The sequence below is a fragment of the Asterias amurensis genome, chromosome 3, assembly GCF_032118995.1.
Source record: "Asterias amurensis chromosome 3, ASM3211899v1".
NCBI classification, from domain to species: domain Eukaryota; kingdom Metazoa; phylum Echinodermata; class Asteroidea; order Forcipulatida; family Asteriidae; genus Asterias; species Asterias amurensis.
This window is the reverse complement of record NC_092650.1, coordinates 21,542,046-21,566,236: the sequence shown is the minus strand read 5'-3', so window position 1 is coordinate 21,566,236 and position 24,191 is coordinate 21,542,046. Positions and strand designations below refer to the sequence as shown.

General features: G+C 37.7%; 1 protein-coding gene across 1 annotated transcript; it reads right to left on the bottom strand.

Moving 5' to 3' along the window:
* Window positions 1-21: 21 nt before the first annotated feature.
* On the bottom strand, window positions 22-24,077 carry LOC139934714 (anoctamin-10-like). Its single transcript, XM_071929088.1, has 14 exons — window positions 23,977-24,077; window positions 22,192-22,454; window positions 21,569-21,742; window positions 20,081-20,209; window positions 19,340-19,462; window positions 18,008-18,360; window positions 17,321-17,537; window positions 15,613-15,668; window positions 14,654-14,728; window positions 13,448-13,642; window positions 12,163-12,354; window positions 10,717-10,848; window positions 9,723-9,839; window positions 22-7,525 (listed from the first exon to the last, which is right to left on the bottom strand). The coding sequence occupies exons 2-14, from the start codon at window positions 22,442-22,444 to the stop codon at window positions 7,421-7,423; spliced, it is 2,121 nt and encodes a 706-aa protein (XP_071785189.1). The 5' UTR covers window positions 22,445-22,454; window positions 23,977-24,077; the 3' UTR covers window positions 22-7,420.
* Between the last annotated feature and the right edge of the window lie 114 nt (window positions 24,078-24,191).

Below are 24,191 nucleotides of genomic sequence, written 5' to 3'. Positions count from 1 at the left end.
TGGATTTTGTTGAATTTGACCGGGGAAACCTACGCTACGGTACAAGTTAATAATTGAAAATAATAATACGTGTGTTATGTGCACAATTTTTTTTTCACTGAAAAACTGCGGTGCAACAGCCGCACATTGTACCGGCATAAAATTAATACCCGACATTTTAGGCGCTGGACCCACAATACCCGTAGAAAAATTCCCAATATACTACGGCACAAAGCCACCTAGTGCGATAAACAACTTTTCCATTAGAATGTGCACATAGTGTACCTGTATTATAAATGAGGGTTGTTTTAGGCGTTGTGTGACTAATAAATGCCATTTTACCGGATGTGGGACTCAATTTCTTGCTCACAACTAAGCAATGAACGGGGCAATAAAGAGACAATAAATAGTAAGGAAAGTCCAAATATAAATGTTATTAAACATGCAAAGTACATGAAATGGTTTATAACAAACTCGTTAATCCTTTGATAACCAAAATAATTAGAATACAAAGTATAAATGCCACAAAATAAAATAACCACATTTTTTTGTTTATAATAAATCTACAAGTACAAATGTTTTTTCGTATAATATAGTATTTAAATGTTTCAGTTAGAATAAATCCTTCAGCACCAATAAATGATTTAAATATTAAAATTCTAGCTACTAGTAAGTTTGAGTAAGTGTCATTAAATATGAACTAAAGATAAATCAATCGCACTGAACAGAACTCTTGGAACATAAGCAATAAATTTACAATGAATTAATAAACAATTGAGTTTTTATTATTATTATTTATAACCTCTAAAGTGATTACTTTTAAGCAAAATTTTTGTTTAAATCAAATCAGAAAAAGCATTAAATGAATTAAAAAAACATAATGTTTTTGTGAAAGTGGGCTTGGTTTTTAGCCATACATGTACATGTGTGTTAGCACTGTATACCCAGTACTTTTGTGAGTCATGTGATAGTTTTACACGGGAGTCGGGGAAAGTACTGAGTAATACAACGCTAACACACATAGGTGTATGAGTAAAAACCAAAACTAACTCCACATCAAGAGAAAAAAAAAAAAAAAAAAAACTAATGTTCTTTATCTCCGATGCAAATTTAACATCTCTTTTTATAATTTGGTTAAAAGCAAACTAATAAATTTTGGGCAGTATAGAGTGAAAAATTTGCTTTCATTAGTTCCTACACAGAGTCTATACCAAAACTTGAAAGACATTTTTGATGAGGTTTTACGGTCTCAAGAAGAATACGAAGAAACTTAGCCACATTAACAATTTGGTCCCATAATTAAATTTGGCAGTGAACCTAGGGCCATGTCACACAAGGCAGTTTTACAGGCAACCAGTTTCAGGCAATCTCCACACAAAGAAAAGCCATTCACATTTCAATATTCACATAACATCTCATGTGCAACCGAAATGCGTTTTTCATGCAGGGCAGTTGGTTGCCTCAAAGTTGCAAGTAAAAATTGTCCTACAAGACTTAATGCCCCTTACAAAGATGAAATGTTTCAACGACTAAACTTATAAATGATTATGGGAACATTTTTGTTTTACATGACAAATTGTTTAACAAACTTGATTTGTCTACACTTGATCCAAGTACAGCCACAGTTCTGCATCGATCATGAAAAGCGTTTTAATACCATTTGTTACGAAATGCATTTGGTTTGAAAGATATTTTAAAAGTAGTGATGTTCCACACAAAAATGCCTCAAAATTGCATGGTCTTCCTTATTAAAGTGAACTTACACAGTCAGCCATTTTGTGGAGTTTAAATGTTAACTCAACAAGATGGATCACCTTGTTATTTGGCAAAAGTAACTTTGAGAAAACATTGAAAAACTTCAAAAAAAACCCAAAACTATTGTGTGATCTACAAGTACCACAAATGTTAAAGTTACCCTGTTTGTTACTATACCATATAAAAAGTTGGCACATGACTTAGCACAATATCTTATTTGCTTCCAAGAGAAATTAATAAGAAAACAAAATGACCACTACCCTGTTAAAACTTAATCAAAATAAACATCAAATGAATAAACAAAACGACCACTACCCTGTGAAATATTATTCAAAATAAACATTCAAATAATAAACAAAATACCCACTACCCTGTTAAATATTAATATCAAAATAAATATTAACTGATTAAATAACATCCTCATATAAATCCTTTAAAGACAGTGGACACTATTGGTAATTGTCAAAGACCAGTCTTCTCACTTGGTGTATCTCAACATATGCATGAAATAACCAAAACCTGTGAAAATTTGAGCTCAATTGGTCGTCGAAGTTGCGTGATAATAATGAAAGAAAAAACACCCTTGTCACACGAAGTTGTGTGCGTTTAGATGGTTGATTTCGAGACCTCAAGTTCTAAACTTGAGGTCTCGAAATCAAATTCGTGGAAAATTACTTCTTTCTCGAAAACTACTCCACTTCAGATGGAGCCGTTTCTCACAATGTTTTATACTACCAACCTCTCCCCATTACTCGTTACCAAGTAAGGTTTCGTGCTAATAATTATTTCGAGTAATTACCAATAGCGTCCACTGCCTTTAAAAATGATAAATACAAATGTTAGTAAAATGTTTAGAATGCAGCCTGTGTGTGAATATAGTTATAATATATGTGAATTATCACAAGAACATGTTATAAGAGTAAACTATTTATGGGTATGAGCTTTGTATGTGACGGTTATGTACTACAGGAATGTCAAACTTTTGGTCTCATTTCAAAGATTGGCTTAGTTTAAAAAAGTGTTGCATAGCAAATACGGATACACTGAACACTGATTGTGACTGTACTCTGCTAAGCATCATCTTTTGCTTAGCAGCTTTTAGAAATCAGGAGACGATTGCTGAGTCTTAATCTTGAATGTATTATGCCAGTTTCATTGGGCCAAAATATACAAAATTTTACCATAATTGGCTTCTCTGCACCCGGATGAATAAATGAGGAATGAGCTGTGTTTTAAGCTGTGGTGAGTCATTCTTAAGTTCAAAATTTGTATTATTTAACCGATGTTATTATTGTATCTTTAAATGTAGGGCAAAGATTATTAATTTATATTTTTGCTTGTATAATTTGGCAAACTTAAGTACATTTTCCCAACATTGCTTGATATTAAGAGGTAATTCAAACCGTTGACAGACAGTGAGTTGTGTGAATCTCACCATTTGGATTTCTTGTGAACAAAATGGACGTACAACTGAAATAGATCACTAAAGAGGCAAGTACCGTGCGTTCAATAAATATAACGGCAGCATATTCTTTAAGTAATATGTCAAAGACCAGTAGCCTCATTTGGTGTATCCCAACATATGCATAAAAACAAACCTGTTAAAATTTGGGCTCAATTGGTAATTGAAGTTGCAAGAAAATAATGAAAGACAAAAACACCCTTGTTTGCATAGAATTGTGTGCTCTGAATTCAAATCTTTTGGTGAAAAGGTACACTACTTCAAAGGTTTTTTTCTTCTAACAATGTTATATAATATCAACAACTTTCCAATGCTCTTTGTCTTTACCTAGTAAGTTTTTATGGTCATTTATTTGTTGAGCCAAAAGTACAGCCAAAAGTCTACCTACAAGTAACCCCTACAAACCCTGTTACCCAAAAAGATTTTTATTTACAAGAATATGCATAAATATCTTTTTTACCATACACATATTTATCACAAATAATACGAGTGTTCACTACAATTTCATAGAGGTGTTTAAACAATTTCTGTTCAGCAAAAAATACCAGGATACCAGCCATAGATAGAACATGTGAGTTAGCATTTTGGCTGGTAACCTTATTCTGCTGGTAAGCATATTTTTGTTGTGCTCAGCTACTGTTTGTGCTATGCAGCCCTTTGAAATTGGGCCCTTGGCAGTTGCCAAACAATTGTTTTTATAGCAAACGCAAAAACCACAATTTTACGGTTCTTGGCCTGGACAAATAGTATAAATTATTAAGGCAGGTGCTGGCATGTGTTTATTACTGTAGATGTCACCAAGTGATTCTGATATTTGTATGGAAATACATAAATGTTCCATAAGAAAAATGTAAACCATTACATGGTGCTATGTTAACCCAGGAAAAAATTCCCATTGAGTCCCATTGATATTTTGAATGGGATTCAACGGGATCCCATTGTTTCAATGGGATTCAATGGGATCCCCTGTGGATCCCATTAGATCCGGTTGAATATGTCCCAAATTCCACCCCAATCCCATTGTATCCCATTAATCCCATTCAAATTTTCAATGGGATCCCATTAAATCCCATTGATTTTTTTCAATGGGAATTTTTTCCTGGGAAGAAATAGAAACTTCAAAAACGTAGATCCACAACTTGCAGAAAATGCGAGTGATGGGTATGAGCGCCATATGAGCCATAATTATTATAATTATTGTTATTATCATTAATACTCCAGTTCCAATCAATGTTTGTGGCCCATGGCATTTTGATGGGTGGATGTTGCTAATCCTAAGGCAAAACTATAGGCAAATATTTCAATAGCAACAGCTTCATTCCCATCTTATGATTGGCTTTTAAACACAGTGAAGTTCTGCTTTGCTTATATAGCTTTGTCCTCTATTCCTTACATTAGTGCACACACATAGGAAAGCCGAAAGGAAAGTGATATTTTAAACACAAGTACTTAGTATTGTAGCCTGAGTACATTTCAGTCGAGTTTGAGTACATGACTCGAGTACATATATTATAGCTTTTCAGTAGAGTTTCATGTATAGACTTCCGCCCAGGTAGTAGTAAGTATACAGTAAAGTTCTTTTTAGAACTGAGAAGTCTCCCAAATTTCGAAAAGTCAACTCCACGTAGTAGAATTTCTGGCAAGAGAAGTTGTCAAAAGAACATAATCTCCCCAGTAAAAATAGGTACACACAAGGTGTTACCGGAAACCAATTATTGAAACCTCACCATGCAATGCCCCAAACCCCATAACTTAAGACTTAGAGTATTAGTTTTTTATAGATGAGAATAAGAATGTGTAAGAGTTCCATCAAAATAGTACTTGGTACTTTAGTACGAGCATGATTGATTACCACAACAGTTCTAAGTGTTCATTTGTCTTTGTTGATAGAGTCTGATACCAAACATGTACAGTTACACTAAATGATATGGTATTTGGTACCTGCATAAAATAAATGAGCTATAAAAATGATGTATGTTTGGATTGCAGTATTGTGTGTATCTACTTGCCAGGTAGAGTTTGTACTGGACACTATTGGGGTAATTGTCAAAGACCAGTCTTCTCACTTGGTGTATCTCAACATACACATAAAATAACAAACCTGTGAAAATTTGAGCTTGATTGGTTGTTGGAGTTGCAAATAAACTATGAAAGAAAAAACACCCTTGTCACACGAAGTTGTGTGCTTTCAGATGCTTGATTTTTTAACCTCAAATTCTACATCTGAGGTCTCGAAATCAATTTCGTGGAAAACTGCTTCTTTCTTGAAACCTACATTACTTCAGTGTAAGCCGTTTCTCACAATGTTTTATACAATCAACCTCTCCCCATTACTCGTTACCAAGTAAGGTTTTGCGCTAACAATTATTTTGAGTAATTACCAATAGTGTCCACTGCCTTTAAAGCCATTATACACTTTCGGTACAGAAACAAAACAAAAAAGTTCACAGATTTACAAACTACTTACAGGGTTTACAGACGCTAATGGTAAAAGACTTCTATTGAAATATTATTTCATGAAATGCTTTACTTTTTGAGAAAACATTGAAACAATGATCAATTCTCGACAACGAGAATTACTGATTTATAGTAAAGTCCGGGGTTGACTCCGATGACCGATTGAGCCTAAATTTTCACAGGTTTGTTATTTTATATATAAGTTATGATACAGGAAGTTCGGGCCTTGGACAACACTGTTTACCGAATGTGTCCACTGGCTTTAAAGAACTGTCTTGTTATACTTTCTACTACCACAGGAAACATTTGTCAGATTTTTTCGGGAGACTTCTCAGTTCTGAAAAGAACTGTCCTGCTTATTAACCACTACCTGTGGGTTGAAGGTATAGAAAATCGGCTAGGACTACTACTATAGCATGTAGGATCGTTATTAACTGCACCATCGCAGAGTGAGTTCTTAAATTGGTCTCAACGTTTCAACTAGCTTGCTCTAAAAACTATATAATTTCAAGAAAGACAACAATTAAAACCCGGAACAATGCTTCCAAAACCTATCACTACAAGTTCTAATATACAAATGAAAATACAAAAATATATCAAAGTTTTACTACCTAACCGGGATGGTTGAGATGTTTCTATAATATAATAAAGCAAAATTATTTTCTGAAATCTCCCCACCCCTTTCTTTGGCCATCTAAGATGTATTTCACATGATATATATTTCATATTTGTTTGTTTGTTTATTTGTATGCAACTGAAAGACCATCGGAAGACTTGTGTAACATTGAGTGGTCTGACCGTATCATTTACACCAGACACTTTTTTTGCAGAGTGTTCATATAAACAGCCCAACAGTTGCTGTGACAACTCATTTGTTGACAGAAAACAAATAAATGTTTGATTGGCAGAGTAAGCAAATTTATTTTCTGGCATTTTTTTTAAAAGTGTTGTGTATACACAACTGAATTCCACTGCAAATTGTACAACATATTAAGGGACGGCACAGCGGTGTGTCTTGCTCAAAGTGGCCCAGTTGTATCAGATCTTGTGTTTCAAAAAACTTCAAAATTTCTTTTTTACTTTAAGTAAAATATATATTTCAAAAACGAGGAAAAGCACAACATGCATAAAACAAAAACAAAGAACTAAAATAATAATCAGAAATTAATGATATTTCACCGTCAAAGAAATAAGCTCCTTTTTGAAAAAGTATAACTCCCTTTAAGAAACAGGCAGTTCGATTTTCAGTCATCACATTCTTGTGACTAAAATATTCTAAAGCATTCCATTTTCTTTCACAAATATTTTGTCCGTCCAGAACAATAAAATATAAATCATCTGGATAGAAAAATTCAGAATAGTAATAAGGCCCCTTTCAGAAAAAAAAGTATTCATACAAAAGTATTCATCCTTAAGTTCATATAGGGTACAGCGGTGTTTTTTTTATGAAGATTACTGTCTACTAGAACGTGAAAAGTATAACTTTCTTAACTCTGAAATTGTCAGTTGAAAATCCAAAGTAAATGGAAACCCGACCCAGTTTGTGTGAGTCTTGTTGACCTGGGGTCTAGAGATATAGTTAATGACACCCTCAGGTCAGACTGACCCCCCCCCCCTCCAAGAAAAAATAAAAAAAAAATTAAAAGGAAACCCTTAAAAAAAACCTCACTGTACCTTCTGTAAATGTATTTTTCACACCTTGGAATGTTGTGACTTACTTTTCTTTCCTTTTAATTGCTTTGGTGACAACTGAGAATGTCTCCAATCTTATGCCATAGTTTCTCCGATCTCGGTCAATTTAGTTGTCTCTGGTAGACTGTTTGCATCCTCAATGTCCTTGTTGTCTTCATCCGCATTCTGCTTCTCGGCAAGCTGGAAAAAAAGAAAGATGCGACAAGAAATTGGATTGGCTGGTGAGGTATCAATGTATATTCAGTTTGCAGTAGCATCGTGTAAACATTCTCAATTTGGATTGGAATTGGTGGAAACAGTATGAACTGTTCAAAAACAGAAGTCACAAGTTTCATTTAACCATTTAGGAAAACAAACATAGATGGTCAAAAACTCTATAAAATTTATGAAAATGGTAATTTAATTTCTTTCTTTTTAGACATTTTAAGTAGAGAAATGAAACCACAGTTTTTCTTTCTGCTTCTACCAATTCATGCAAAATGAGAATAATAAATAGACTGCGTGTGATGTTTGCTGAGTTCAGAGAGATCTCCTACTACAATTTAAACTTTAAGTAAAGCGAAAGTGCCTTTTGGTTTTTGGAACTGTTCGATTGTCTTACTCCTATATAAGTGTAGATTTAAACAACAAAACTAATCCGTAAAAATTTCATTTCAAAAGGTGGTAGCGTTTTTGAGATAATATCGCTGAACTTCTGGAGCGGTTTTGTCCATGCAGGAAGCATAATCTGTATTGGAAAACACAATCTGAGAAACGTTTCATGCGGACATTTCTCAGATTGAAATGTTTTTTAAATCCCTCTCTCTAAAACCACATTCCTTTGAAGGGAATTGTTTCTCAAAATGGTATACAATATTAACAGCTGTCGCGCTGTTAACTAAGTAAGTTTTTATGGTCAATAATGTTTGGAGTAATTACCAAAGGTGCCAAAGGTATACAGTCCCTTTAAATATAATATAATAATAATAATAGTAATACCGAATTCTTATATACATGTAGCGCACGTATCTACCAAACAAGGTACTCAAGGCGCTAAGTATATACAAACTTTCAGAAAGATAGGTTATTGCAGTGATGAATTCTGAGACCCAATTATTTAGCACCTTATAAGGGTTTACAAGGTGCTACGGCGCATTAAGCAGCCACAACCAGGAACACCGGGGCGACCCCCTTCTCTTTTCGATAAGTGCACTGGGTTCTTTTACATGCGTTACACAACACATGGGACCAACGGCTTTATGTCCCATCCGAAGGACGAAGCAATGGTTAAGTGTCTTGCTCAAGGACACAGTGTCACGGCTGGGGATTCAAAACCACACTCTGCTGATCAGAAACACCAGAGTTTGAATTCGGTGCTCTTAACCGCTCGGCCACGACACTTCCACAAAGGCACTGGGGTGGATTTCACAAAGAGTTAATACTAGTCTTATCTTGAGTTAGGATGAGTTACTTGTCCTAACTTAGGACTAGCCATACATTCTTAATATCTCCTAGGACTAGTCCTAAGTTAGGACTAGTCCCAACTCTTTGTGAAATTGACCCCTGGCACCTTTGGTAATTGGCAAAGATCAGTCTTCCCACTTGGTATATCTGAACATATGGACAAAGTAACAGACCTGTGAAAATTTGAACTCAACTGGTCGCCGAAGTTGCGAGATAATAATGGAAGAAAAAACACCCTTGTCACACGAAGTTGTGTGCTTTCAGATGCGATATCGAGACCTCAAAATTGAACTCTGATGTCTCAAAATCAAATTCAAATATTTTAGTGGAAAATTTCTTCTTTCTCGAAAACTACACTACTTCAGAGGAAGTCGTTTCACACAAAGTTTTATACTATCAACAGCTCTCATTTGCTTGATATACCAAGTAAGTTTTTATCGATCAATTACCAAAAGTGTCCAGCGCCTTTAAAGAGAGCAGTGAATATCTCTATTTAGATTTCTAAAAAGGAAGGTCTGCTCACCATTTTAAGGAATGCTTTTTTGGATTCAAACTCTTCCCTAGCTAGTTCAAGGACACAAGTGTCATGACCGGGATTTGAACCCACACCCCGTTGAGTTACCACCAGAACTTGAATTGGATACTCTTAATAATGGGTGCTTTCGATTAGCTTCCCCGGGTCAACCTAATCTGCCCCCGGTACCTTTGAATAGCTTTGACGCCATTCCAGGGGCTCACCTGGGTCAGCCCCAAATAGCCTGCTTGTGAAACGGGTCACTTGGGGTTGGCCTTAGGTACATGACGTCACCACGAGAGGGTGAGTGATCGTTCGATTAGCTCTTGTCAGGAGCTCACCCGAATGAGCACCGTGGGGTCGTCACAGGGAAGCTAATTGAACGGACCCTATATTTCTGAAAAGGAAGGCCATGCTCACCATTTTAAGGAATGCTTGTCTGGATTCGAACTCTTCCCTAGCTAGCTCAACCTCCATCCACTTTGGTAGGTCAGGGATCAGGATTGCAATAGCTGCCTTCAGACCGAGGAGAATGTGCTGTCAAAACAAAGTACTAGAACTAGTTAACAATTTTTTATAATTTGGGGCTAAAGGAACATGTTGAGATTAAGGTGCCTGCGCTCCACCAATTGAGCTATCTATGAGCCCTGTGTTGGCCATCTCCCTAAAGCCCTGTTCATACTTCCTGCAAATGCGAATCTAATGTTGACGTCACAAATTCGCAACGAAAAAATCACAGCAGTTGAACTCAGCTCAACTCACTTGCGAATATCGCTGCGAAAGGAGGGTTGTGGCGTCAAATTCGCTTCGCATTCGCATTCGCAGGAAGAAAGAACCGGGCTTTAGTCAATGCCCTTATTCCGGGGTGGCATCCATTCAACCTGTACCTGCCTTGTAGCCAGGGATCTAACCCAAGTTTACAATACAACCTGGGAAGAGGCAGCACTCAGTTGGTACAGCACCAGCACAGTAATACAGAGGTTGCGTGTTCAAGTCCGCTCTAGTAACTTTTTTTTTTTTTTTCTAGCCAGATTTGCTACAAATGAAAACATCACCATTTTGTTGTTCAGAAGGAATTATAGGAATGTGGCAACGTAGGTCACACACGACAACTGGGCTCAACATACTGAGATTAAACGTGTAACAATTAAACGCTGCATCATCCAAAATTGCACTACAATCACTATATCACATCAAAGTTGCAATACACTGCATTGCCTCAAAATTACACTACACTGCATAACAAACAGGGAGATCAACTCTAGCAAGGGTGCAGACAAGATTGTTATTATTAGCAGAGAAACTTGCACAGCAGAACTTATAAAATTGGGCCCAGGTGAATGGGGTCAATTGGGGCATTGTGGTAGAGGTCTCTTACAACCGTTACGTCAATTACGTATATTTAACGTCTTACCTCAAAGGCAACAAACATCAGGATGTAATGAGTTGTAGTCATGTCAGGGAAGAAAGCTCGGACCTCTGGTAACATTGCCATTAATGCTGTATTAGTCAACACTGCAATAATTCCCATCAGTTCAAACACAACCTGTCCCCCCAAAAAATAAATCAGGTTTTGTTATTTATTGCTAATAATGATTATATATAAGTCGCATCCAATTTGGTCTGTGGGCCACAAAATTGGATGCTTATAAACTGAAATGAAATTCAGATTGTTCCTTAAAGCCATTGGATCCTTTCGGTTCAGAAAAAAAAATAAAAGTTCACAGATTTACACATAACTTACAGGGTTTACAGAAGGCAATGGTGAAAGACTTCTCTTTAAATATTATTCCATGAAATGCTTTACTTTTTGAGAAAACAGCAAAACAATACAAATTCTCGTTAACGAGAATTACGGATTTATTTTAAACACATGTCATGACACGGCAAAACGCGCGGAAACAAGGGTGGGTTTTTCCGTTATTTTCTCCCGACTCCGATGACCGATTGAGCCTAAACTTTCACAGGTTTGTTATTTGATGTAGAAGTTGTGGTACACAAAGTGTGGGCCTTGGACAACACTGTTTACCGAAAGGGTCCAATGGCTTTAAGAGGATAAACAAAGTGTTGAATAATTTAGCTTTCAAAGCAAATACTTCTCTTTTAAGGAACCGCCCGCCCCTCTCCTCAAAGAATTACTAATCAATATTTTCAATTTGACCCAAAGACAAACGCTCACAACACACAACCCCACTGCATACAACAATGTCAACACAGCAAAACGTTCTTGCAAGTTAAAAGGAAACATTTGGTAGTCACTCTTAAAGTTCATGACAATAAAAACTTACTTGGTTAGAAGAACAGCAGCTATCAATCATGTAATAGTAATAACATCAAATGACTATCAATAATATAAAGTATTTTGAAAACCATAATGCTTCAAAGTACTTTGGCTATGGAAAAAGATATTAGTTTTTATCCCCCAAAATTTGAGTCTGAGAAAAGTTTACTGTCTAATACATTTCTCAGATTGTGTGTATAACAATTACAAATTATACTTCCTGCATGGACATAATGGCTCCAGATATTTCAGCAATATCTTAAAGACACCTTTAGAAATGAAGTTTACACAGTAATAGTTTTATTGTATATTTATCTACATTAATATAACTGCCTCTAGCCACTGGGCAATCTCAGTGGTCTAGTTGGTAAGACACTGCTCTAGCATTGCAAGGGTCGTGGGCAGTCTTGTGGTGGGTTATAATCCCACCAGAGTAATATGCCTGTGATTTTTGTTCACAGGACTCGGGAAAGCACCTAGAGTACAGTGCTAACACACATCAGTGTAAGGGTATACCAAAACTAACGTTCATTCATAAAGGGTTAAAGGGTATGGGTGCTTTGTCCCCTGGAAACTCACCTGCCATGTACCAATGTCTTCAGCCGCCTGGCCGAAGGGGCGTTGGCAAACGCGACTGATCTTGAAGGCGTCTGAGCGTATCTCAATGATGTTGTTGAATAACGCCCACACTGCGGCCAGAGGGTACACAGCTGAGAAGAGAAAGACGTACCCAAACTGAAGCAGGAGCTCCAGGTAGTCATCGAAGGTACCCTGAAAAAAAAAAAATCATGGTTTAGTTCTTGTATATGTTAGAAGGCTAGGGAGGAGAGTCGGGTTGGAGGGGATATGTACCTTGAGGAGGTACAGACTGAGATGGTATTGACCCCTTGCACGCGCGTCACACGCGGCGACTGATGCCACGCTCACCATGTTGGTGGGCAGTTAATGACGCGTCGCCTAAAATGCACACTTCACTGCATAACGCACAACATAGAGTTATATATGAAAACGCAGAGTGAAATTGCCCACCAGTATGGCGCATTCAAGATTTTTCTGATGATGACGTCAGGTGAAATGGGTCAATAGCCAAGTGCAGTGAAAGGAGGATACCAACTGGGTCAAGAGGTGTACAACGTAATTGTGGGTGGGCACACACCCTTTGGTCGGCCGCGCAAGACGTGGCGCACAAGACGTGGCAGAGCTCCGTGTCGAAAGACATGCAACTGCTTGGAGTCGATGCAAGGGACAGGATGGACAGGGCCAAGTGGAAGAGAGCCGTAGGGAGAAAGCAGGCCAACCCAAAACAAACTGGACACGGCCTTAAAACCAACATACCTTTTATAAATGTAGAACTTAGAAAACATTGTAAAAAATAAAAAAACATTCTTGTATACAGCGCATATCACCATAAGGTAACCTCTTGTCTTCCATTTTAAATTTTGGGGGCTCTGTTAACTTCACTACAAATACTTATTACCTATCCTTTAACCTATAGGTAAATATCCCATCCAAAAGGACTAAGCAATAGTGGGTAAGTGTCCAGCCGTCGATTTCACCAAACTCTTCCTAACTTAGGATTAATCTTAGGACTTAGGACGGGTTCAGTTCCTTATCCAAATATGTAGGACGCATTGAACTCATCCTAAGTTAGGACGGGTTACTCGTCCTAACTAGAGTTAGGATTGATCCTAGCGTTTCGTGAAATCGGCTGCAGCTTAAGGACACAAGTGTCACGACCTAGACTTGATACCACACTCTGCTGATCAGAAACACCAGAGCTCTTACTCGCTCCGCCACAACACCCCAATTCACTACATCCTCTTTCCACCACCCCCACCCCCCTAAAAGCCCATTCCATCCTTACAGGGTAAACATCCATCTTGCTCTGCTCCTCAGCCAGTCCCTTGGCAGCCTCCACGTTCACATCATCATCTTTCTTCTTATCCCCATCATCCAAGACATTGTCCGCTTTCCTCCAGAAGCGCAGGATGAGATACGGGAGGCCCGTCTCTAAGAACTGCTCGATGAGTTGCTGAACGATCAACAGGGTCGCCAAGTACTGAGAGTAAATAAATAGTATTTCTGCTGTTAATTAATTTTTCTTAGTTTAATGAACAGGCAATTTTGTTTGTAACTGAGATTTGAAAGTCTGCAACAATATTTACGACCAGTGCTCAATTTCATACAGCAGTGAAAAAGCATTAACAATAATAATAAATTTATGATGTGCTTTTTCAAACCAAGTAGGACAGGTCCTTTGAAGCCCATAACTGCATGATGAGGGACCTGTTCTTCTGTGCTTGAAAACGAACAGCATGCTTCAAATAATTTGCCTCTGGGTTTGTACATAGAACTCGGAGAAGAACTGAGAAACACAGTGCTTAAAGCCATTATACACTTTTGGAACAGAAACAAAAATAAAAGTTCACAGATTTACAAATAACTTACAGGGTTTACAGAAGGTAATGGTGAAGGACTTTTCTTGAAATATTATTCCATGAAACGGTTTACTTTTTGAGAAAACATTAAAACAAACTCAATTCTCGATAATGAGAATTACGGATTTATTTTAAACACATGTCATGACACGGCGAAACATGCGGAAAAAGGGTGGGTTTTCCCGTTATTTTCTCCCGACTCCGATGACCAATTGAGCCTAAATTTTCACAGGTTTGTTATTTTATATATAAGTTGTGATACACGAAGTGTGGGCCTTTGGACAATATACTGTTTACCGAAAGTGTCCAATGGCTTTAATTACACATCGGTGTAAGGTTAAAACTAATTATAAAATAAATCTCAGTGCTTTGTGAAATCGAGCCCAGGTTGTGTGACCAAAAGGTTTTTAGATGACTCATGTTAACAACCACACGAAGTGTGGGCCTTTGGACAATATACTGTTTACCGAAAGTGTCCAATGGCTTTAATTACACATCGGTGTAAGGTTAAAACTAATTAAAATAAATCTCAGTGCTTTGTGAAATCGAGCCCAGGTTGTGTGACCAAAAGGTTTTTAGATGACTCATGTTAACAACCACACTCTCTAAATATGTATGGTGGATTGTCCTACCTTTTTCAGTCTGAGCATGTCTTGTTGGTAGAAGGCAATGTAAAACAGGGCCATGAAGCAATTGGCAAAATCAAACTGTTGGGAATCAAAAACAAATTTAATTGGTTGAGCTAAAATAAAAAGAAAAAAGATAAATAAGGTTGCAGTTGGAGGAAAACAAATTCACATATGAAAAGTAAGGTAAGATAAAAGTGAAATATTGAAAATCTTGTAAAGTATGAGTTTAAACTTTATAATCCGGTGAGGTTTGCGGTAGCACCAAGTGTAAATCTTTTTAAGTAGCTTTGTTTCTGTAAAAGAAACTGTTGAAGACGATCAGAGCATACTGAAAAACGTGGAAGACGATCAGAGTAACAGGACTCGGGAAAGTACTCAGTATACAGTGCTAACACACATCGGTGTAAAAAAAATTAATGTTCTTTATCCCCGATGCAAATTTAACATCTCTTACAGAGCATACTGATCGAAACGTTGAGTTGTCAACCACCGAGTGTGAGGTCAGTACATGTTCTTTCACATTTACATAAGCCATCAAGGTCCCAAACTGCTCGGAAGGTGCTGAGTAACAAAGGTGGATTATTTTTAGAAAAAAATCCCTTAACTCCCTTCTCCAAGGTTAACTGAGAAGGAAGTGCTGTATTTATGAATCATCCATATTACAAGAAGTCCGTTACAAACCGACATTGCAAAGGTTTTCATTAGACCTCGCAGATACACTTAGATCACTTTACAATAACTTGAAAACGTCTACTCCATATTCCTTTTATTATAAGATAAACTTTATAGATTACCCTAGGTAATCAGGCATTTGTGTACATTTCATTCCCTCTTGATCTATTTGTGTTTTTTGCATTTCTTTTTTCTCTGCATTTTCTTAATTTCTTGTAATGTGCAAGAGAGTATATTAATATAGGTGTCGTGCAAAATAAATGTCTGTTATTATTAACTTATTAACTTACCACAACCAACTTCATGATCAGGTTGTTTTCATACGTTGAATGCAGACGGTGATTCTCTAAAACAAAAAAAAAGTATCCATTAGGCCAATTAAAATTTAAAAAACTTGTTGATTGTCCCCGCCCGAAGATGTTTAAAGAATGTTTTTATTCATGTTGGCAAAGCAAGAACAATTCTTCAAGTATTTACTTGGGCTACACTGTGCTTAGTTGTTTGAAAAAGTTTACAGAAAATGTCATCTAGGAGTTAAATTGTTTGACAAAACTATTGAAAACATCAAAAACACACAAACCCTCTGTTTTATAGTGATTTTGATGATTTATTTATTCTTGATTTCATATTTGGCATGTCAACAAAACTATAAAAAAAAATATAAAAAAATAAAAATAAAAACCACCCTCCCTCCCCCATCCGCAAAAAAAAAAGACGATCAACAATTTTTTTTAATATTAATTTTTTTGGGGGGGGTTTTTACCCATATACACCGATGTGTGTATTACTGTATACTCGGTACTTTCCCGAGTCCTGTGAAAAAAATCACAGGCATTTTACTCGCCTCTAGAGTGCCTCTAGATACCGGGCAATCTCGGTGGTCTAGTTGGTATGACACTGCTCTAGAATTGCAAAGGTCGTGGGTTCGAATCCCACCCGAGTAAAATGCCTGTGATTTTTTTCACAGGACTCGGGAAAGTACTGAGTATACAGTGCTACACACATCGGTGTATATGGGTAAAAACCAAAAATTAATATTCTTTATCCCCGATGCAAATTTAACATCTATTAAATTTTTTGTTTATGTGGCCTGTGTACTGTTTCTTATATTTAATTGACCAAACAAATACAGAATAGCCTCAAAGTGGCCTCAAAGTGATGTGTATGAAAACAAAAGTTAGATAAAGATAAAAAGACAAAAGTCAATGAATCTGAAAATATGGCAATAAAACTTACTTGTTAAGATTAATGGCAGAAGTACATCACCTTTGGATAGCAAAATACTTTTTGCAAAACTTTTCACTTCGAAGTACTGGGGTTATAGAAAAAGATATAACTTTTTATCCAAAATTTTTTAATCTGAGAACCATTACTGACAGTAACGATTCCCATATTGTGCATTTCAACTGCAGATTATTCTTCCTGCGTGGACATAACTGCTCCAGATTTTTGGCAATATTGTGTAATTAATATCTACCATCTTTTGAAAGGACATTTTGACGGGTTACTTTATGATTTTTGGGGTTGAACAAAGAGTTGACTAGAGTAAGATTCGAACCAACGACCTCCGGATTAACATGCTGGCGCTCTACCTATCTGAGCTATCTAGCCCTATATTGGCGGTGTCCATATTTTGTCAATATCTTTGTTCGGGGGTGCCAGTCAGAAGCCATACAACCGCTAACTGCCGTGTAGCCAGGGATCACACCCAAGTTACGATACAACCTGAGAAGCGGCAGCCAGGGGATCACCTTAACAGGATGTGACTTTTTGTTTCAGATGTCAATATAAACCACAAGGGAAACTGACTGGGTAAATTTTGAAATGATTTTTGGTTTTTTTTTATGGTAGATATCTACACTTATATGGGATTGAAACAGTGGTTTCCAATTATCAAACGTATAAAATCCCTTTAAAAACTCAAACACTTATGGTTTGCCAACAACCTGTTATGAAATTGACAAAGGTCACTTTGTTGTAGTATAAAGTCAAACTTACCCCAGTCATTGAGGAATGACGCCAACTGCCGATAGAACTTGTTGATGATGACGATGGTGACCGCGTAGACCATGCTAGGTAGGAGGAACAAGCCCTGGCCAGGCATCTTAGTGATGTCCATCTTGCTTTTGATGTAATCCTCACAGGTGAAGCTGCCGAGCATGATGGCAAATGACACCAGTAGGAAGAAGATGATGACGGGGATGGACACACCGACCTTATTAAAAAATTTAATTAATTCAATTATTGCCTGGCGAGTTGAAGCTGTATCAATACATCTTCTCTAGCCTAATTAACTTCATTGCAGGAGGAAAGCCTCTTCAACAAAGAGTGGTGTGGCCAATCGATAAAGGCACCGAACTCAAGCTCTGGTGTTTCTGTTCAGCATAGTGTGGGTTCGAGTCCCTGTTGAGACACCTGTGTCCCTGAGCAAGACACTTTACTACAATTGCTTCTCTCCACCCAGGGGTAAATTGGTACCTGTGAGGGCAGGAGTTGGTTCTTGTGGTTGGTTTAGCTTAGTGTGCTACATATTTGGCGGCACAGACTGTTTACTCCCCAGGGAGCTGAGATGGTTTAAGGAATGAAATGGCCCAGTGATTAGGGTAATAATGCTGGAAGCGCTTTAAGATATGGTGTATAAAGCACTATATAAAATCTGAATATTATTATTTCCTGAAAGATTACCTTTTTGAGGACACGTTTCCATTTAGGATAAGAAGGCTCCTCACGCCCAGTGATCGGGTTGCGGTGCAGCGGTCCGTAAAACTGCGGGCGAGGCTCCTCAAACTTCACCATGCCATAAGTGCCCCAGGAGTAGGCCATCGCCGAGCACTTACGCTTCCACGCCTCCAGGAAGAGTGTGGTCCAGATGAGATTGAAGACGGCGAACACCGCGTAGCCATGACTCGGAGGTCCCCAGAAGGTGATGAGATAGTACAGGAGACCCACACTGGCCGGTAGGACCAGGGCGGCCGTGTAGAATCCCAGGAAGGAGAAGTAGATGGCCAGGGCTTCACCAAAATACTCACGAATTTTTTCTGAAACAACACCATTAGAAATTTGTATTACTTTTGTACAGACTTGGCAGAGACAGTAGCAAAATATTAACAATAAATTAGTAAAATGGTGGAATGCTCAATCCTGTCTACGATGCCATTATGTAGAGGATCAACTTCCCTATGCACTTCTCTACATTGTCATTTTTATTCTACATAATGAAACCAAAGATTGCACACATAATAACTAAAGATTCCAGAAGAAAGATGCCGAGTAGGAACCAGACAGACTGGAAATCATGCTCTAAATCTCAGATGATGAGAGACTGATAGGCTGTCACCATTGCTTGTAATTGTATTCAGTCTATGGGAGGCAAGTACAAGGTTCCAGCATACCATGGCCACTTATTAGCCGTGGCTTTTTTATGGCCAAGAGTTTAGCCGATTCAATCTTTTGCATATATTTCATATTTTCCAACAAATCCTGGTGCATCTTAATTGTTGTTTTAAAGGCAGTGGACACTATTGGTAATTACTCAAAATAATTATCAGCATAAAACCTTACTTGGTAACAACTAATGGGGAGAGGTTGGTAGTATAACACATTGTGAGAAACGGCTCCCTCTGAAGTGACATAGTTTTCAAGAAAGAAGTAATTTTCCACAAATTTGATGTCTCAAAATCAAGCATCTGAAAGCACACAGCATCGTGTGACAAGGGTGTTTTTTTCTTTCATAGTTATCTCGCGACTCCAGCGACCAATCGAGCTCAAATTTTCACAGGTTTGTTATTTTATGCATAAATGTTGAGATACACCAACTGTGAAGGCTAGTCTTTTACAATTACCAATAGTGTCCACTGCCTTTAAACTGATTTTCTCAACAACAAAAAAGTGCTGAAAAATTATACTATCTTTGTAATTTCGTCAGAAATTGTTTAAAATGATGGGAGGGGTGAAAAGAAAAAATAATAATATATACACGGTGAAAAAAATCTACCACTTCGTCAAGTCCTTCCTTACCAATAGGCTGTGCATTAAGGCTGTTGAAACTCTTGTACCATATCTTAGTGAGTGACGAGAGCTCACTCGCGATGTGCAGAGGGTAGAGATGGGTCACAATATTGGCATCCATGCACTTGGGAACTGCAATCAAACATTAGGTAACAATATTACATAAATACGTACATACATATAGGGCATTTATATAGCGCCACTGCGTCAAGAACGCAGCGCATTAGATAGAATATAGAGAATGTTTGATACACTTCTTAAATGTTTGAAGAGAGTCGGATTTCCTGATTGAGATGGAGAGTGCATTCCAGGTGTGTGGAGCAAAATGTGAGAAAGTGTGACTTGAAAGTGTGACATAAGAAGCTTGATTGAGTTAGATTCCATGAGGCGAGTAGTGTCGGATGCTGAGCGTAGACTGAAGCGGCCAGTGTGTAGTAGAAAGCATACCTTACAGTATTAGTTGCTGAGGTGCTGTAATTTTTGAGAAACTAGGAAAACAATGTCATGAAAATACGTTTTTACATGCTGAAATAATTTTTGTCTCATGATCACTGAGATGAAAATTATTTTCCTAACATTGTTTTACTCATTTTTCAAAAACTACAGCTCCTCAGCAAGTAATACTTTCAGGGAAGCTTTCTACTATCATTATCTTCAAACTATGTAAGTTTGCTGTAGTTCTGTGGACATTGTGTTTTATTGTCCTACAAAAAGTACTTGGACCTTTTAAAGGGTAATGCCTGTACTTACTGATCCTCTGTTTCTCATACAGCATAACATCTTCAGTTCCTGGGATAGTGCTAGTCTTGGGGTTGCGGACATGGAGAAGTAAGTAGTATATGATATGCTGGCAATCACAGGTTGTCAGGAAATGGTTCTCTGCAGTTCAATAAAAAAATAGTTTCATTGTGCAAAAAGGTAAAAATAATGGCAGGGATGCCAGAGGCTCTTTCCTTCAGAGCCTGAAAATTTTTTTTTGAAGGAAAAGGGGTCACCGCCCCCCCTTCCCTCAGACCAAAAAACTATAAAAAACATAACAGCACTTGTTTACTAAAACATAAAGAAAAAGAAAATTCTGACACCTCCCCCCCCCTCTTGCAAAAAAGGCAGGCATAGTCTGATTTTAGTCTCAAACTTTCCGTTTTTTATATATCACAAATTTCAAAACGTAAAAAAAAAAGTCTATTTTTTTTTCTCCATTTTTGGACGATCTTACCCTCTTATTTCTGCCTTTATAGTACTTTATTTTTGTCAACCATGTTGATGGGTTCGTAATGTGAGGATCGGTTGTATAAAAAAACTTCTTTTGCAATTGAAATTTTCAATCGGTGTCAACAATGCAAACATCCACCGTCTGGACAGGTAATTCACTCAAGCTGCACGAATCATTTGGAATGGATTACCCTAACACATTCAATTGAAACAGTCTCTTTTGGTTTTAAAGGCACTGAACTCGTTTGGTAATTGTCAAAGACCAGTCTTCTCAATTGGTGTATCCCAACATAAGCATAAAATAACAAACCTCAATTTTGACTCAATTGATCATCCAAGTTGCGAGAAAATGATGAAAGAAAAAAAACACCCTTGTTGGACGAATTTGTGTGCTTTCGGATAGGAATAAAAGACATCACGCTAGAAGTCTTTTAATGTTTCAGTGAGAAAATACCTCTTTTTAAAAAATCTACGTTACTTCAGAGGGAGTCCTTTCCCACAATGTTTTATACTATCAACAGCTCTCCAATGCTCATTACCAAGTCAGTTTTTAAGTTAGTATTTGTTTTGAGTATAATTACCAAACATGTACCTTCCCTGTAAGGCTAAGCTTAAGACTTTTTTTTCAAAACAAGCTTTTGGCTAATTTGTTATTGTACAGTTGTATGTGTAATTTTTTAACTTTTTGCTGTTTGTTGGTGAAATGCGCCCAATAGATGTGGTTTAATCATTATTATTTCACATTTCATTTATTCTGGTTGTGAAGCCTAGGATTCTCAGAAAAGCGAACTTAATCACTGTATTAGCCAAGAACCCAATGACGAGAAGACAAGAAAGGAAAAAAAAACACAGGAAATTTTTTTCAAGGGAAACCAACGCAGTCAGTTAAGGGACTGAACCCAAACCTTATAGGTCCTTGGTTTAATAGAGCAAAGAAAGTTACAGTAAAGATCTACTATAACCCCAATCCTGATACGAAAGCCTCTACTATTTGAGGGAGTTCCATGTTTAGTTAACTTATTTTACCTTCACACTCAAACTGGTCAGCATGGACTCTGTTGAATTCTCGCACCGTTCCATCCTTGCACTTCTTCTTGAGGCAAGCTATCTCTGCTCCTTCAAGAAGTCGCTCCCTGGTGGCTCCAATCTCCAGGACGGTTCCCTCACCATCTTGCCCGACAGACTGTCTAGCTTTCAAACCTGATATGAAGAAAATGAACATTTGCTTTTGGTGAACCTGCTGGATATTTTAAACCGTTGATAAGTTTATAATTAACCGCAAGTGTCTTGCTCAAATCGTCACGGTTTTCGTTAAGAGACAATTGAGCCACTGCAGTCAAATTTATTACGAAATAACAAGCCAGTAAGTGGCAAAATGAAACAGGTGACCAGCTTTAGGGCTGTCCAACCTGAACACTTGTCAAAAAATACCCAGCCCCTCAATTTTTTTTTCTTCTTCATTATTATCTTGCAAGTCTTGCAAGTTCAATGACCGATTGAGCTCAAATTTACAAAGGTTTGTTATTTTATGCATATGTTGAGATACACCAACAGTGAAGGCTAGTCTTTGACAATTACCAATAGTGTCCACTGCCTTTAAGGCAAAAACAGGCAAAAATAAAAAAAAGGCAAAAATCTGTTTCCTTTACCAGCTCCATCCTTCTCCTCTGGTGCCTCAATTCGTTCTATCATCCATCGTCTGGTCTCATTGGTTGTTTTCTCAGATATCTCCATGATAACCAGCGATCTGAACTGACCGTCTTCATGCGTCAAGATGTCATCGTTGACGTCCTGTATGCTATGGCTATGGTGTTCATGGTGGTGGTGGTCATCATCCAAGTCATGAGAATGACTGTGGCCGTTGACCTGAGCATCCACGCCTACACGTTGAATGGCTGGCATGATGCTTTAGCTGCGAGTGAAATGAACAAAGTATTAAAGAACTGTTCTCAAGTGAGGTTTGTGGTAGCCCAAGTGTATTATCAGTGTTGGTTCTGAAAAGAACTGGATGGGCCCAATTTCATGGCTCCGTAAGCAAGGACTTGGCGCTTACTGAAGCAGGAAATTTCATGCTTACGTCAAGCATTCATGGGTTAGGAGCAAATTTTTGGGTGCATTATCATACTATTAGGCCTTCTCTGGTTACAAAGCTAGCGCATTAATTCGGCACTTGCATGTAAGTGGAAAATGATGACCGATAGTGCAGAATTCAGCGGAAAGCAGAGCCATGAAATGTGGGCCCTGGTGGTTGACACCTCAACAATTCAATCAGTATGCTCTTATCGTCTTCAGGACATTATTAACTTGAGTTGTGAGTAATGTCATATTGTTTTACTGATCAGTTACCCTCATCTTAATATTCTAGATCAGTTTTATGGGCAGATATAATTTTATGGTTTTTAGTTATGAGGGTATGTTTTCCATTATAATTTTGTTTTACTTTGTTTTGTGGCTGATTGCCGACTCCTGCGACAAAATAACCACATTTGGGGGTTGAACAAAGAAAAAATGATAGACTAGAGTGGGTTTTGAACCCATTTTTGTTGTTAAATTTACTCTCTTCTCAAAAGAGATGTACACATGGTTCTATACTGCAGACCTCATCTAATTTTTTTGTATACGATCTAGCCCTGGTAGGACGTCAGTCAGTGTGCCGGAGGAGGGAAAAGTTTCACGCCACAACTTTTTCACTTGTTCTGAAATAATATATTTATAGTAAGTTTCTAGTTCGATGATATCCCTTTTAATTTTTTGTAAATATGAATGAAAAAGTGGTGGCAGGAAACAAAGAGTTATCCCGGACGGACATGACAGAGGACAGAGTCGTCCATGCTCCCACCATGACGTAAATCCCATGGCTGGTGACTGGTGAAGTTAGCAGCAGATACCACCAGGGCTAGGCCTACTTCCTTGTTGTTAGTACACATGTGACATATGCCTCGTTGCGATAACCGTAACCAATGGTCCCTCCTGACTGAGGCCGTGTCCGAAACAACGACTTCGGCTACAGCTACGTCTAGATCAGCGCGTCTACCAGTGTTGAAGAATAGCAAACGCGCGCGATCTAGCCATAGCTGTAGCCGAAGTCGCCATTTTGGACACGGCCTTAGTCCCGACGGCGCAGGAGTGATACAATACATTATCGCAACTAACATAGACCTACACACTCTATTACACATTATTTTTAATTTAGGTCTCCTCTTGTCTTGATAACTATGAATTTGAAACTCAATATTTACTCCATCCTTGATTTCATAACTTTTTATTTTCTAACTAAAAAGTCTAAATAACAAACTAGGGACTAAAACAACTAGCCAGAGGCAGCTACTGAATTTCTCTGCTGCAAACTATATGTACATGTTTTTGTAATTTGATAACTGGAACTGTTAAGATAAAAACACACCCTTTGCGCTATGATTATGAAACACACCCACCTTTTGACTCCACCCACGTCAACCTTGTGCTGCACACACTTTCTATCATAATCAGGGAATTCTTGTGCGCCCTCACCACACACACATTGCACCCGAAAAACAACAGCAAACGAAAGTTAAAAACCACTACTTTGAAACAGCGCCCTCTGTTGATTCTCATGGTTGCCGAAATAAATTTTCTAGATGACCATGTACCTCGACGTCACAATCATGAT